This window comes from Schistocerca cancellata, chromosome 2 (genome assembly GCF_023864275.1).
Source record: "Schistocerca cancellata isolate TAMUIC-IGC-003103 chromosome 2, iqSchCanc2.1, whole genome shotgun sequence".
Classification (NCBI taxonomy): Eukaryota; Metazoa; Arthropoda; class Insecta; order Orthoptera; family Acrididae; genus Schistocerca; species Schistocerca cancellata.
In genome coordinates this window covers 1,096,381,605-1,096,396,556 of record NC_064627.1, presented here as the reverse complement: position 1 = coordinate 1,096,396,556, position 14,952 = coordinate 1,096,381,605, and the positions used below count along the sequence as shown (strand labels likewise).

At 38.4% G+C, this 14,952-nt stretch overlaps 1 protein-coding gene and 1 long non-coding RNA gene across 2 annotated transcripts; one reads left to right on the top strand and one right to left on the bottom strand.

Moving 5' to 3' along the window:
* The first annotated feature begins 281 nt into the window (after nucleotides 1-281).
* Nucleotides 282-1,405, top strand: LOC126161248 (uncharacterized). Its single transcript, XM_049916988.1, has 3 exons — nucleotides 282-661; nucleotides 751-869; nucleotides 1,028-1,405. Exons 1-3 carry the CDS (start codon nucleotides 349-351, stop codon nucleotides 1,403-1,405), a joined length of 810 nt encoding a protein of 269 aa, XP_049772945.1. The 5' UTR covers nucleotides 282-348.
* Nucleotides 1,406-3,789: 2,384 nt separating this feature from the next.
* Nucleotides 3,790-6,205, bottom strand: LOC126163114 (uncharacterized). The gene is made up of 3 exons (XR_007535162.1): nucleotides 6,108-6,205; nucleotides 5,653-6,005; nucleotides 3,790-3,913 (listed from the first exon to the last, which is right to left on the bottom strand). It is a non-coding gene; the product is annotated as an uncharacterized LOC126163114 (long non-coding RNA).
* Nucleotides 6,206-14,952: the final 8,747 nt, after the last annotated feature.

The following is a 14,952-nucleotide window of genomic DNA, read 5'->3' as shown; positions in this document are numbered from 1 at the left end:
TTACGCATCTTTTCTTTGTTTGGAACACGCGAAAACAATTTTCTGGAGTTTTTGTAGATGTACAGTGCAGTACTACGCAATATTTTTAGACAATTTCCCAAAACGTGAATGCCCAAACAATATATCACTACTATACTGACTGTTAAGCTGGGTTTACACAAGCAAGTCGCTTGCAGAAATTATTGCTGCAAGTTATTACGATCCGCTTGCAGCTGTGTTTACACTACAACGCAAGAACTAAGCAAGATTCTTCCGCAAGTTTCTTTGGCAAGTAACTTGCGTCCACAAGTTGCAGATACTGTTTACATATGCTTTCAGTACCACTACGAGTGTCTGCCGAAGTATAAAATGACAAGTAGGCGTGTGAGATATGCTGCAGCTCTTGTAATTGTAATGAAAAACGTGAAAAAGAAAAAGAGAAGTATTTGGGTTAGAGAGTGGATAATGAGAAGATCGCAATATGGTGCCTATAATAACCTTTTGCAAGAACTTAGTATCGAGAGCATGGATACGTTTGAAAACTTTTGCAGAATGTCCTCAAATGATCTAGAGTGTTTGTTGACATTAATAGCGCCCGTCATATCAAAACGAGACACAAAGTTCCGTACTGCTATTTCAGCAAAGGAACGTTTGCTTGTCACTCTACGATTTATAGCTACAGGTGAGCCACAAATAAAATAGGCCTTTTCGTTTATTTGTGTGAAACATAGAACGAAAACAAGTTTAAATTTTAAAATCTTTTCTTTGTAGGAGACTCATACAAGTCCCTGATGTACTTGTTTCGTATTCCGGTCAGCACGATTTCTCTGATCGTACCTGACGTATGTAGAGCCATTTTTGACGTGTTGAAAAGGGAAAATTATTTGAAGGTATGTGAAAACACAACAATGAAACTAAATTTTTATTGAAATAAACTGCATTTTACAGAATGATATACTTATAAAATTTTTTTTCTAATGCTCATAAAATGGATAGTGACTAGCTAATTAAATAGAACATGTAATAATTACACATCATCTGTTTCTAGACTCCTGAAACAACAAGCGAGTGGATGCAGGTGGCAAAGGGGTTTGAAGAGAACTGGAACTTTCCACACTGCATTGGGGCATTGGATGGGAAGCATATTGTGATGCAAGCTCCAAAAGACAGTGGAAGCTATTATTATAATTATAAACATTGCCACAGTGTTGTATTATTGGCACTTGTAGATGCCAGTTACAAGTTGTTATACATGGATGTAGGCTGCAATGGAAGAGTTTCAGATGGTGGTGTATTCAGTACCTGTTTCTTATCTTCAGCCTTGGAGCAAGGACATCTTGACATTCCTCTGCCCAAACCACTTCCTGGCAGAGAAAAGGACACCCCCTTTGTAATCATTGCAGATGAGGCATTTCCAATGAGGTAATATTTAATTAAGCCCTATCCATTCCATAACCAGCCTGGTCCGAACAGAGTGTTTAATTACAGGTTATCGAGGGCCAGAAGAGTTGTGGAAATTTTTTTTGGACACATTGCACAACGGTTTAGGATATTGAGGCGTCCATTGTTACTAGGTCCTGAAAAAACCGTGACAATAGTTTCAGCTATATGTGCCCTACACAATTTCTTAATGGACAGGAAAGATGGCAGTTATGCAAACCGAAGTAATTTTGATGTAGAGGATGTACAGAATGGTGAGGTAATAGGGGCCTCATGGAGGAATGAAGAGCAAGGAACACACAATTTAATCCCCATTCAAACAGAAATTCTCACGATACTAGAGCAATTCGTGAAGAATTCATGAATTACTTTGTATCGCCATTAGGTGAAGTACCTTGGCAGTACAGATACATTTAAAATGTAAACTGTAGACTTGGAAAACATATTTGCTGCCTGCGACTTATCATTTATAGCCTTTCCGTTAAGTTCAATAGTGATGTTCTTTTCTGTGGCTGGGCTGCCCCAGTACTCATTTCACTACATTCTATATGGCCCTAAGCATGTTTTTGGAGTTACTGATTTCTGACATTACATACATGTTCCTGGACTTTATAGTAAAGTTTCTCAGTAATTTTCTTTTAACATGCAACTGCAGGACCAGTTGAACACTTATTTACTTAATGTTAAATTGCAAAGATTGGCTGCAGTGAAAAGAAGTATAAAGCCTATCAATATCTGCAAAGAAGCGTGTTAGTAAGTAGTGAAATTCAGTTTAAGATCAGAAGAATTGGAGCTTGCACTACTTGACAAGAGTTGTGCCTAATTTTGTTCCACATAGCCATAATGTATGGGCACTCAATGTAATTACAGCTGCACAGAAGATAGAACATCATGTGTATGGTATGCTGTGGTGCAGTAGGGTATTCTATGAAATCAACTATTAATGAATAATATATTTACAAATTAACAATTATGATGAACGGACAAGGAATCTTCTATAGTTTGGTTTCTTTACAGAACTCATCTTGCCTTTGTGTAATACCTTTAAATTGTGAACTGTGTGTTTTGTATGCTTATTCCTTTACAACCTTTAACACATTTTTAGAAACAGGAGAATATTCATTCATATTCCATTTACGTTATGGCGCTCTTGTCTTGTATAAAATCTCACATTTGGAGAACTGTATACTATTTTATTTACAGAAATTGTAGATGTAGTCAGTGACAGTACAAAGTGACATAATGGCACTGGCCCAACTGCATTTAAGTTATTTGAGGAATCAAAATGTAAACAGGATCCTCCAAGATTACTGCAAATTGGTATTCACAATACTTGGCAATTTATGTCACTATTTTGTTCTGGAAGGTAGCAATATGTAGGCAATGTTTTTTATTGGAGGATAACATGGGAAATGGCAGCTAATATGTCTGATAGACTATATTTGACATGCAATCAAACATTTCAATTTTGAAATAAACTATAGTCTGCACAATACAATTTACACAAGGAGCTGTGGAGGCCAAGAAAGGATCACAACCTACCTCTGAGTTTCTTCACAAAAATTCTTTCCTTAATTGCAGTTTTCAAAATAACTATTCTGCATATAACTTTCACTAGGAGATCCAGGTCAGGTTAGGAATTGAAACCCACTTTGTTTCTTTACAAAAATCCTTCCTTCATTGCAATTTTGAAATATTTTGCACAGTACAATTACAGCTTCAACAGAGTTGTGTTGGCCAAGAAACTAAGCCCAACCTACCATTCAGTTTCTTTATAAACTGTCTTTCATTTGTTATTAATATAATCTTACATTTGTGGCTAATTATTTTGGCACAGAATTGGAATACAACTACTTCTCATACAATCAGCGTTAGTGTACCACATTTAAGTTTCTAGCTAATAATCATACAGATTTAATAAGCATTTACTGTTCCTATATGTGAAACATTTAAAAAATAAATTTCTGAAGATGTTATTTATAAGACCTTAACAAAAGCCCAAAATGTACACATTCCAGTGAGCCTAAATTCACCAATCATTACAGGTTTACTGAGCCATTTTTTTAAAGGTTGTTGAATAAACACTACACTCTGAAAATAAAATAATGTTTTATTTTGGTATCATACAGATATTCTATTATCATTATTCTATGTTTATAAAATCTGTAACATTAAGTACGCATTGACTGGCAGCACTTGTCTCTCTCACTGGCGAATCTGGAGTGGATGGTATTTCTGCACTGTCAATCTCGCTTATTTCAATGATGTTTTTTAGAATCATTATTTTCAGTTTGTTTACATTTTTTTCATTCTTTAGTGACCGCAGCTCACTAGCCACATAATCTCCAAAGGTTTGGAAAGCATCAATTTCCTGGCCCAGGATTTTTTCTGCCTTTTCAATGAGTCCATTACCACTTCCTTTAGTCTCCTTTCTTTTTCGTTTCTTCCCCTCATTAGCAACAGGCACATCATCTCCTGTAACTATTTCTTCTTCCTTCAAAAAGTAACAAAATTGAATATAACAGCAGATCAAGGAATACAAGAGGCAAACAAATGGAACATAACTAAGTTTCCATACAGTGTCGATAGACTTCATTGGAAGCTTATTGCTCATACTACAACCAAAAGACAGTTAAGGTTAATAAAATTTAAGTTCACAATGTAAAATGTGACTAATACATATTAATTATACCATTTTGTACTACCTGTGTTAATGTTATGTGAGAACAACTATTGTGTAAGTCAGCAATCAAAAGATTGTTTTGAACATCACAGGGCTTTACAAGCCCTGGTTCTGTTGGTGGTGGTATTATGAAAATAATTTATTTACTTTCCCAAAAAGTGGATCTACTCAATACTATGACTAATGATCTTACTGCAAATGTATAATTCCACATGGCAATCAAATTTGCAGAGACTAATATAGTTAGTTTCATGTTATGTGGATCATTTAGCATGATAAATTGTAATAATGTGGAAGGAGTCATTATACATAGCAAATTAATTTGTGAACATGTCTACATGCTGAACATTTATAAGGCGTATATATTTTTTATATCCATAAAAATCTATAACATACAAACTCAGTACCCACCACCTACTGCACATCACAGTAAAAGAAATTCTTCTACGGAAAAGGAGTTGTCAAAGAGAAACTTTTTCAGTTTCTTTTCAATTTTTTACTTTACTATCTGTCAGACACTTCATATCACTGTGTAAGTAGTCAAAACTTTTAGTTGCAGCATGGTGCGCTGAAGACAACTTTAATGTAGAGTAATTAATGTAATTTCATTAAGGCATAAATATACTGTGAAGCAGTAGTCAGAATACCCAATACCTTAAACTGGTGTCTACGGGGTGATTGTGGGTGAGCATCACATATTATTCTCACAGCACGCTTTTGGACAATGAAGACTTTCTTACTTAGATATGAGTTGCTCCCAGAACACTATTCCATATAACACTGTATGAAAATGTGTCAACTTACTGATTTGTCTCTCCCCAATGATTCTTTCAATTTTAATTTTCATCAATATGGACACCTAAGAATTTTGAAGTTTCCACCCAATTCATTATTTCCTCACCATCTATTAACTTATCACTGGTGTAGTACACACCTGGATGTGCAGGACTGATTTTTTTTTTTCTTTTTAAATTGAGGGTGGGACCATTTGCAGAAAATCAGGCAACGATACTTTTAACACTGTTTACCAATTCTTTTGTTGAAGAATGCTTGGATTGATTACAATACTAGTCTCATCAACAAAAAGAACTAATTCTGCTTCTTGGATATTAGCTGGAAGGTCATTCACCTACATGAGGAACTATAATGCTGGAAGGAGATAAGTGTTGTGCTGAAGCATTCAGCAGAGAAATACTACACAGATACTTAATTATTGGGCTCTGAACAGTGATATTATGCTAAACAATCATTATTAAGTGTTATAAGAAGCCTTAAAAAATATGAACCCAACCAAATCATTTCCACAAATATTGAGGCAACAGACAGTGGTGTAAAAACAAGGTTCTCAAACATCTCAAGGGGGATAAATAAATCATGAGAGTACACTATCACAGTACTTAGCAGTTAATTCTTTAACATAATACAGATAGGTGGTAAAAGTCATAAAATTGAAATCTCACAATGAAGAGCAGCCTACCCCACTTTTACTTCCCAACAAGGAGCTACAGTAAACAAACAAGGAATCCCAGCTTAACTTCACAGCTACTTACCTTTGTTGATGGCGAAGATATTCTGTTAGAGGTTGTGGCAACACTACTCTCTAGAAATTTCATTGCTGAAAAATACGGCCACCGAGAATCCGAAACTACGCCAGGAGAGCCGCTTTTAATTTTCTGCAGTTTCCTAACTTCTTGAGAAAATTGGGTCTTTAAATTATGCCACTTTCTTTGTACCTCTTTCACTGATGTGTCGAATATTGACGAGATTTCGTTCAATGCACACATCTTCTTCATTCGATCCTTAAAGTCCCGATTATGTACGTCCCAAATTTCGGGGTAGCTCTCCACAGCTTCAATAAAATTTTCTGTCTCCTGTTTCGTCCATTCTCGTTTCTCCTCCATTTCTGAAATTTGTTGGCATATAATACGTGAGATAGCTGCATAAAATTAAGTCACCACATTAAGTAAACTGTTAAATATGAGTGTTATGCAGACGACATACTTACTATAACTTGCGCTTCCTACTTGCAGGAAATAGAAATAAATCCTAAAAGCTGCAAGTCACTTGCAGATAGCTCTTGCGTGGTGTTCACACTGGAAGCGGAAAACGTACAGCAAGCAACTTCCGCAATAAATTGCTACGGTCGCAAGTCGACTTGGCGATAAGTTTACACTCGCAACTCGCGCGGCAAGTTCCTCCGCGCAAGTAAATTGCTGCAATATGTTGCTAGTGTAAACCCAGCCTTACGGCAGCGACAGCAGCATGCTGGACTGACGTCACAGGCTACACATGACTCACATGGAGCGTCTTAGCGGGCTTTCAGATTATTTGGATTTCATTTCCATTTAAAAAAATAAAATACTCAAAATTACGATGGAAGAATCCATGTTATGATCATAAGATGACGCCATTAACCACTTAAGACGATTTCTAGAAAACAGTCAAATACCGTGTTGCAAAGCACTGCCAGGTTCGCTATTTATACAATAAAGGGCGCCAACTGGACGACTCGCCCGGGGCACCTGGATGGCTAAGGCCGGCCCTGCTTACCAGGCTGCAGCGGCAATACGAGGCAGTACGGACAGGAACAGCAGCAGCCTGACGGGCACTGGCAGCTGGCGTGGCAGGCGCTGCAGTCTCCGACGGCGCGAAGTTTCGGCGGGAGCACGAGGTGACGTCACCGATGGTGCTGGCACCGACGCGTTTCTGTGCCTCTCGCGTTTTGATTAGAGACACATTAAATGTTCACAAATATGTCCCCGATCGCCGTTGTTAAGGCTGTTAATGTCGAAGTCCCGAACAGGACTTGGGACACTCGATAGCAGTCAACAACGAAACCGATAACGTGCGCAGCTCACAAGTGGTTTTTTAGAAGTTCACAAATACCGGAAAATAAATCCGCGCGAACGTAAATTTCGCGTGGTCACTGTATCCGGCCCGGAGGACCAAAAAGTGTGCGCGCGGGATCTTCCTCCCGTGGTGGCACATTGGAGTGTGAATGTATATAACGAGAGGACTCACTGTCCTCCCCTTCTTTCCACTCACAATAACTAGACGGAACAAGTTGTCTGGTATAATTGTTTATTACATTAAACTTTACAACTTGCACAGGCAGCGCGCCAACTGTGGCTCCTGGCTTAGCTAGGAGACATACACGCCCGTCCGCTACGGGGTCTCGCAGCTACCTGCTCGGTCGTTACAACGGCTAATCCTACCTGCGCGCACAAAGGACCTGGGAGATTCACTTCCGCACGTAGGTTGCAAATTCTTCCGACAGGGAGCCGACTATACTGGACAGTCTGACCTGTCCAGTTTGAAGCTGCCACTAGATGGCAGTTGGAGTGAGTGGCAGAGTCCAAACACAAAGTAACAAGGTAAGTGTTTTATTCGTATATATTTTGTGGAAAACTGTAATCGTGATGGAAGATTATACACCTGAATGTTTGTCACAACTGGTAGGAGAAAACGCTGCATATTAACCAAACAACACGCCTCCTCTCCGTATCCTCCTATGACACGAACACGGGATTCTCCTCGCATACCATTACAGAGCTGTTCCCAGCACAGCTGAGAATTGGCAACATCGTCACAAACATTTGGCAACTCTGTGACAGTGCAATGACTTCTGCGTACAGTACTGAATTGACTCGCTAAATTCACTCGATAGTCCCTTTCCATTTGAATGACTCGTGCTATATAATCCTCATGTAAACTAAGACACTGAGACAGAAAATTGAATTTTTTGGCTAAAGAAATGCTATTCCTCACATAAGTGACAACTTTTATTATCGTTCACAATGCGTTATGAGGCTGAGTGACCAATACCATGATGAGAGTGGGGTGCTGGTAGCAGTGTGTCCGTAGCCACGTGGTACTGCCCCTTGTCTTGTGTCGCAATGGCTCTATGCTAAATTTCCACAGTAACAATTAGGAACTTTATGCAGACATTTGCTAACAGCAGCTCTAGCAACTTACTTTTTCTCCAGGTAGCTTCAAATATTTTGTCGCCTTAAATCCAATTGAATATTTTAAATATCACTTTTCAACAGCGTTCACTTCTCTATTAATTAATGTATGGACCTCAAAACAAGCAGTTTGCCTGAGTAGCTATAGAGCAGGTTCTGAAAGGTATTGACACAATGTTTTGCATCCATTTAACATAGGGAATCAAAGAAATAAACCAAACACATTACATGCATTTACTCTCTGTGCCTTGAGTAACACATATGAATCCATGACAAAAATAAATTAGATGTGAATCTCCTGTGAAAGGAAAAAGAACATGATGTGACGTTTTAATTATAGCCGACTGGATCAGAAATAATGAAATTAATTCTGTGCCACAATGATGTATTGCATACTAGTGTAATAAAATACTCATCAAATAAAAACAGTTTTGTGCCTACGTTGCTATCGAGTGTGAAACACAAATCACAGACAGATTTTGTGGGTCACCACTCAACAACATTAAAACATTTTGCACCGTCGAGAGTGAGGAGTGGAGCAGACATTGTCGGCAGAAGGCGAGGCAGCGCCGTGCCTCAGCCCCCACCAGTAGACAGCAAAAGGGTCCCAGAGGACTCAGACGCATGTGGTGCTCAGAGGCTGATGATCGGCCAAGAAATGTCTCACTAAATTATTGTTGAACCTAACTGTTATTACCAATGTGTCAGAAAGCGAAATATATTGTAGATTCGCTTGAATTACACTCATAGCTTCAGCACCGAGAGAAAAGGGGCGATAAAAATTTGTCGATGTGTGCTTTCAGTTTCCAGACGTCGTATTAGCTAGTCTCACGTTTTACCTCAAGACTACGGTCGAAGTCAAGAGTGATGTACTCATCTGCAACCAGAGGTCCTCCGGGAAGTGCCGCAGTCTGCAATGTTGCCAGATCGAGCACATTGCCGGACATAGAATTCTGAGGAGAACACGACTGTATTGTCCACTTTGCGTGAACGACTCGGTGGACAATTGTTATGTCTAAGACTATCTACAACACATATTGGACGCTGAAGACCCAGAAGAATTAAAACAACAAAATTAGTTTATGAGAGCAATGTTAACTGTAGAGTTCGAAGTATTCATACAGTAGTATTGTATATGTGTGTGTAAACGCCTTCCAATGCCCACTCAAGGCTAGACAAGGATACACAGTCTAGCTTCAGTATTATCAATACGCCTCAGTTAGTGGATGAACTCAGACTTAGGTTGATAATCATTTCGAATGTTAGCAGTACTGCACCCATTAGTGTTAAACTCGTTTTCAACCAATGATTCCCACAGCTACAGGAACACTACTCGTGATACCTCTTAGACAAAATACTTACGCAGTGCTATCAGACAAAAAGATCAACCTGATACAAACTGTGGGAAGTCTGTTTTACAACCTTCATACCTGGATAAAGAGCTTTTCCTATTTGAGATATCTGTGAACGAAGTTGCATGCGACGATTTAAGAAGAAACCAAATTCCTTCAGCTACAACAATGTTTAAAGAAATCGTCTTAATGGCACTAAATCGTGGTTTGCGAATTGTTTACCGGACGCACTCCGCCGCATTTCGCTGGTTGGAAGGCAAAAAGCTTACTGACAAATTTCACAGAATGGCCTTTCAGATCATGATGCACAAATTTTAACTCTAAAAGATTTTTGTGCTGCAACATGTGTTAAATATAGTCATCAGCTGTTTAGGAAAGCTGATCCAGTTGCTGTAGAGACCTTTGTAAACCTTATCAAGGAACAAGAGTGGCAAGATGTTTATAGCGCTGATACAGTAGACGATAAATATAATGCTTTTCTCAAGACTTTTCTCGTGCTCTTTGAAAGTTGCTTTCCGTTAGAACGTTCAAAACAGGGTACTAGCACAAACAGGCAGCCTGGGTGGCTGACTAGAAGGATAAGAATATCTTGTAGAACAAAGTTGCTATTATATCAAAACGTTAGAAACAGTCAAAATTTAAATACAGCAGCCCATTACAAACAGTATTGTAAGGTGCTTAAAAATGTTATTAGGAAGGCAAAAAGTATGTGGTATGCAGATAGAATAGGTAAGTATGAGGATAAAATTAAAACCATATGGTCAGTTGTAAAGGAAGTGGCTGGTCTGCAGAGACAGGTCGAGGATATAGAATCAGTGCGTAGTGGGAATGTCCGTGTTACTGATAAGTCGCAAATATGTGCACAGTATTTAATAATCACTTTCTGAATATAGCAGGTGAACTAAATAGAAACCTAGTCCCAACAGGGAATTATATAGCGCTCTTAGAAGAAAGTGTTCCGAGACTGTTACCTGAAATGCTGATACTGACAAGAGGGAGATTGAGTTAATAATTAAATCACTAAAGACTAAGAACTCTCATGGATATGACGGAGTATCTAGCAGAATACTGAAGTATTGTTCTATGTATGTTAGCCCAGTACTTAGCCATATCTGTAACTTTTCCTTTAGGAGTGGTCGGTTTCCTGAGCGATTAAAGTGCTCGGTAGTGAAGCCACTTTATAAAAAGGGAGACATTGATGAAGTTGACAATTTTAGACCTATTTCTATGCCATCGGTGTTTGCTAAAGTTATCGAGAAGATTGTATATACAAGGTTACTGGAGAATTTAAATTCACATAATTTGCTGTCAAATGTTCAGTTTGATTTTAGAAGTAGTTTAACAACTGAAAACGCTATACTCTACTTTCTGTGTGAAGTTTTGGACAGATTAAATAAAAGGTTGCGAACGCTAGGTGTTTTCTTTGATTTAACGAAGCCTTTTGACTGTGTTGACCACAAAATATTACTGCAGAAGTTGGACCATTATGGAGTAAGGGGAGTAGCTTACAATTGGTGCGCCTCTTACTTTAAGAACAGAAAGCAGAAGGTAATTCTCCGCAATATTGAGAGTGGTAGTGATGTTCAGTCCCAATGGGGCACTGTTAAGTGGAGCGCTCCCCAAGGGTCGGTGCCGGGGCCACTGCTGTTTCTTATTTATATAAATGATATGCCTTCTAGTATTACAGGTGATTCAAAAATATTTCTGTTTGCTGATGACACCAGCTTGATAGTGAAGGATCTTGTCTGTAATATTGAAACAGTATCAAATAATGTAGTTCATGAAATAAGTTCGTGGCTTGTGGAAAATAATTTGATGCTAAATCGCAGTAAGGCTCAGTTTTTACTGTTTCTAACTCACAATTCAACAAGAACCGATATTTTGATCAGACAGAATGGGCATATTATAAGCGAGACAGAACAGTTCAAGTTCCTAGGCGTTCGGATAGATGGTAAGCTGTTGTGGAAAGCCCATGTCCAGGATCTTGTTCAGAAACTAAATACTGCTTTATTTACCATTAGAACAGTATCTGAAATAAGTGACACTTCAACACGAAAAGTAGTCTACTTCGCATATTTTCATACGCTTATGTCGTATGGTATTATTTTTTGGGGTAATTCTTCTGGTATTTTTCGCTCAAAAACGGGCTGCTCGAGCTATATGTGGTATAAGTTCGAGAACCTCTTGTCGACCCCTATTCAATAGTCTGGGAATTCTGACATATCCCTCACAATATATATTTTCTTTAACGTCGTTTTTTGTTAGCAATATTAGCCTATTCCCAAGAGATAGCAGCTTTCACTCAGTTAATACTAGGCAGAAATCCAATCTGCATGTGGAATGCACTTCCTTGACTCTTAGGCAGAAAGGAGTGCAGTATTCTGCAGCATCCATTTTCAATAAGCTACCACAAGAACTCAAAAATCGTAGCAGTAGCCCAAACTCTTTTAAGTCTAAACTGAAGAGTTTTCTCATGGCTCACTCCTTCTATTCTGTCGAGGAGCTCCTGGAAGAGCTAAAACATTAAGCAAATTCCAGTGTTACATTGTTGATTTTCTTTATTTCAACTTACGACTTGTCATCTGAATATGTTTTTTTATATTTCATTTCATCTGTTTCTAATATAGTGTTATAATTTCATGTATTGACTCGTTCCATGACCATGGAGACTTCTCCTTAATTTGGTCCCACGGAACAATAAATAAATAAATAAAAAAAGCGGGAAGAAATGTCTCCCACTGGAAGGTCATGTTGTTTTATTTAAATGATTACTGAATCAGGTAAGACGAACAGTGACGTGTCAGTATAAGCACATTACTGTTGTCAGTATGATGTTGCACTGCCCAGGGCGTGTAATGATAAAGGGCCCATTTAGGTCAGGCATATTGTATACAGACGTGGAAGAGAGAGCCTCACTAAATTCTACAATCCGTGTGCATTGTATACACACAGAAATTACTGTTACAGTGTACTTATGGAGCCCAATGAGTGAATTGCGTATTTTCTGGTGAGAAAGAGCACTGGCAAACAGTCTTCGCTACATTAGGTTACTTAAACTGGTGTCACTCTGAGCTAGAATTTATGGTTAGCGACTAAGTGTAAGGTCAATGGGTCGGATTCGGGTTTTGCAACTGTGAAATACCCTCCTACATTATAGAAGCGAATATTAAATTTGAGCTAACACTACGAAAATTTTGAACTTGGATAGCTTAGAATGAAAATCTATCTGTTTATTGCAAAGGAAAACAATTGATTTTTCTAAAACATTCTCTGTCATACACAACTTGAAACTGGTCACGTCGATCAAATCATATGGAAGAACGGACAGTGACGTATATCGGAAGGCAGTGAGATCCCTTTGCTTTTGGTTTGGCAGAATTCGACCGCCATTTCTAGGCGCAAGTAAATGAAGAAAGGCAACGCGTTTTTGTTATCAAGTAACGTCTTCATCAATTACTTTAGTTTTAATGTAATCTACGGGTAATTGCTGATGTTTGATATTCACATGAAAAGGACTCCATAGACAGGGAAAAACCTGTTCTTGGGCAACTACTTCTATAATGACCAAAATGCATTAAATGATCTTCAAGCACATGTGTTCCAGCAGGGATATGAAGAAAATGATAGTAATAATGACGGTAATAATCGAATTATCCGGTAACTTCACACTTCACAGTGGATTTTCTCGAACAAAGAAATTTGCTGAATTAGTGAAAATTTCAAAAAGGCTTCACACTGAGGCTATGATGCCTAGAAGAGTCTTTACATCCTGTTGACATGAGAATAGGATAATCTCCACGTCGGAAGCTTGCTCCTACTTAAACATTTAACAGACTCGCATTTTTTCCACTATGGTTAATTTTGTAAGCTAAGCACATCATCCGTTACAGCTCACTCCTGGGGCTGGGAAATGTGGCCACAATGGTCTGGTGGAACGAACTATCACAGGTGCAATGTGTGGGTTCAGGCATTTACTTTTAAGAGGCACAAACAGATTTACTTTACCTCTGGTAACCTCAAGAGAAAGACGTTATAATCCAGAATCCACATTAAACATCACATTCCTCAATTACCAACTCGGCAGAGCCGGATTACATTGGGAAATGATATAGGCGGAAGTCATGGTAAACAGAAATACTGTCGCCAGTAAACTTACTTACATTAGAAAATTTTATTTTATTTGATGAACCGATAGCCATTTAAAGGAACAGGGCTCTTATTTTACTTGTACTTGATTGAACTAGAGATGTTGAAAAATTTGGTGCTGGACTGTGATTCGAATTCGTATCTCCTCTTTCGAGGATCTGATTCTCTCAGAACAGTATAGATCAATCATTTCGATGCTTTCCAATTGATACTTAAGCTATATTCGTGGATGATAAACAAGGACGGTAGGTGTGCGGTTCGATTGGCGCTTAGGCACAAAAATTTGTATCCTCATTTTAGATTCAAACACCTAGCAGCTGGTAAGAAAACCCGATACGTAACATTTGATTTTACTTAGTTAACAATCCGATTACGTGTTGGGTTCTTATTTCCATCACAGAACTTAGCACCATGTGCTTCACCTTTAAATGCATGCACACTTTGATACTTCTGAATGGAGGTATATCAGACATCTTTCGTGGTTAGTTAACAGGGACGAAAGGGTCTTGATAGAAGTCCCAGTTTATTAAAAAAACTGTAGTCTTTTATTTTCAAGTTTAATTTGGTTACTGATATTGGCGAAAATTTCGGTAATTCATGACTCTTCATGGCTAGTCAGCAATGTGATTAGATTAGATTAGATTAGATTAGATTAATACTTCTTCCATAGATCATGAATACGACATTTTGTAATGATGTGGAACGTGTCATTTTAATGAAAGATTTCTATACATACCATGATTCAATTTCTTTACAACGATTATTTACTCTCTCTCTCTCATTCTTTTTTATATTTGTCTCTCTCTTCTGTCTATCTCTCTCTCTCTCTCTCTCTCTCTCTCACACACACACACACACAGACACATTCCTTTTTTATTTTTATTTGTTTGTTGTGCTCGAACATCGGCCAGGGACGAAAATGACTGTGAATGAGTTTCTTAGTTTTGAGTACACTTACGAAAGAAATATAAAAACAACTACGAGAGTTACTGATTTACGATGTTTAGTTCGCAGTCAGTTCTGAGTATTATTAGTAATTACGCTCCAGTCCATAAACCTAGTTACAGAAATGCGAATCAGAAGCATTACGTATTCCAGGCCTTGGCAGCCGTGTCTTTGAGACGCCAGCCTTGGTCACTTCCCAGCCTGCTGCAGAAATACATCGGTTCGTCTTCTTCCTGCTGCTACTATAACTGAGATTTGGCAACAAGGCAAGGTATATTTGGCAACTCTGTGATCGACGAGCTACTTCCTGGTGGGCACGGATTTAAGCCTCAAAGTTCACTTGATTTTTCCTGTCATTTCCATTGAATAATCTGAGTTATTATCGCTTGAGGTGTAACAAAAGATTGTAAATTTACGGTTTTCAGCCCAGGAAAGTCGTTGC

What these genes read in the sequence shown, in the direction of transcription:
- LOC126161248 (XM_049916988.1), top strand. Translation starts at nt 349, where the DNA reads ATGACAAGTAGGCGTGTGAGATATGCTGCAGCTCTTGTAATTGTAATG. An exon ending in TCTACGATTTATAGCTACAG is followed by an intron (nt 662 to 750) that starts GTGAGCCACAAA and finishes TTTTCTTTGTAG; the next exon opens with GAGACTCATACAAGTCCCTG. An exon ending in AAAGGGAAAATTATTTGAAG is followed by an intron (nt 870 to 1,027) that starts GTATGTGAAAAC and finishes ATCTGTTTCTAG; the next exon opens with ACTCCTGAAACAACAAGCGA.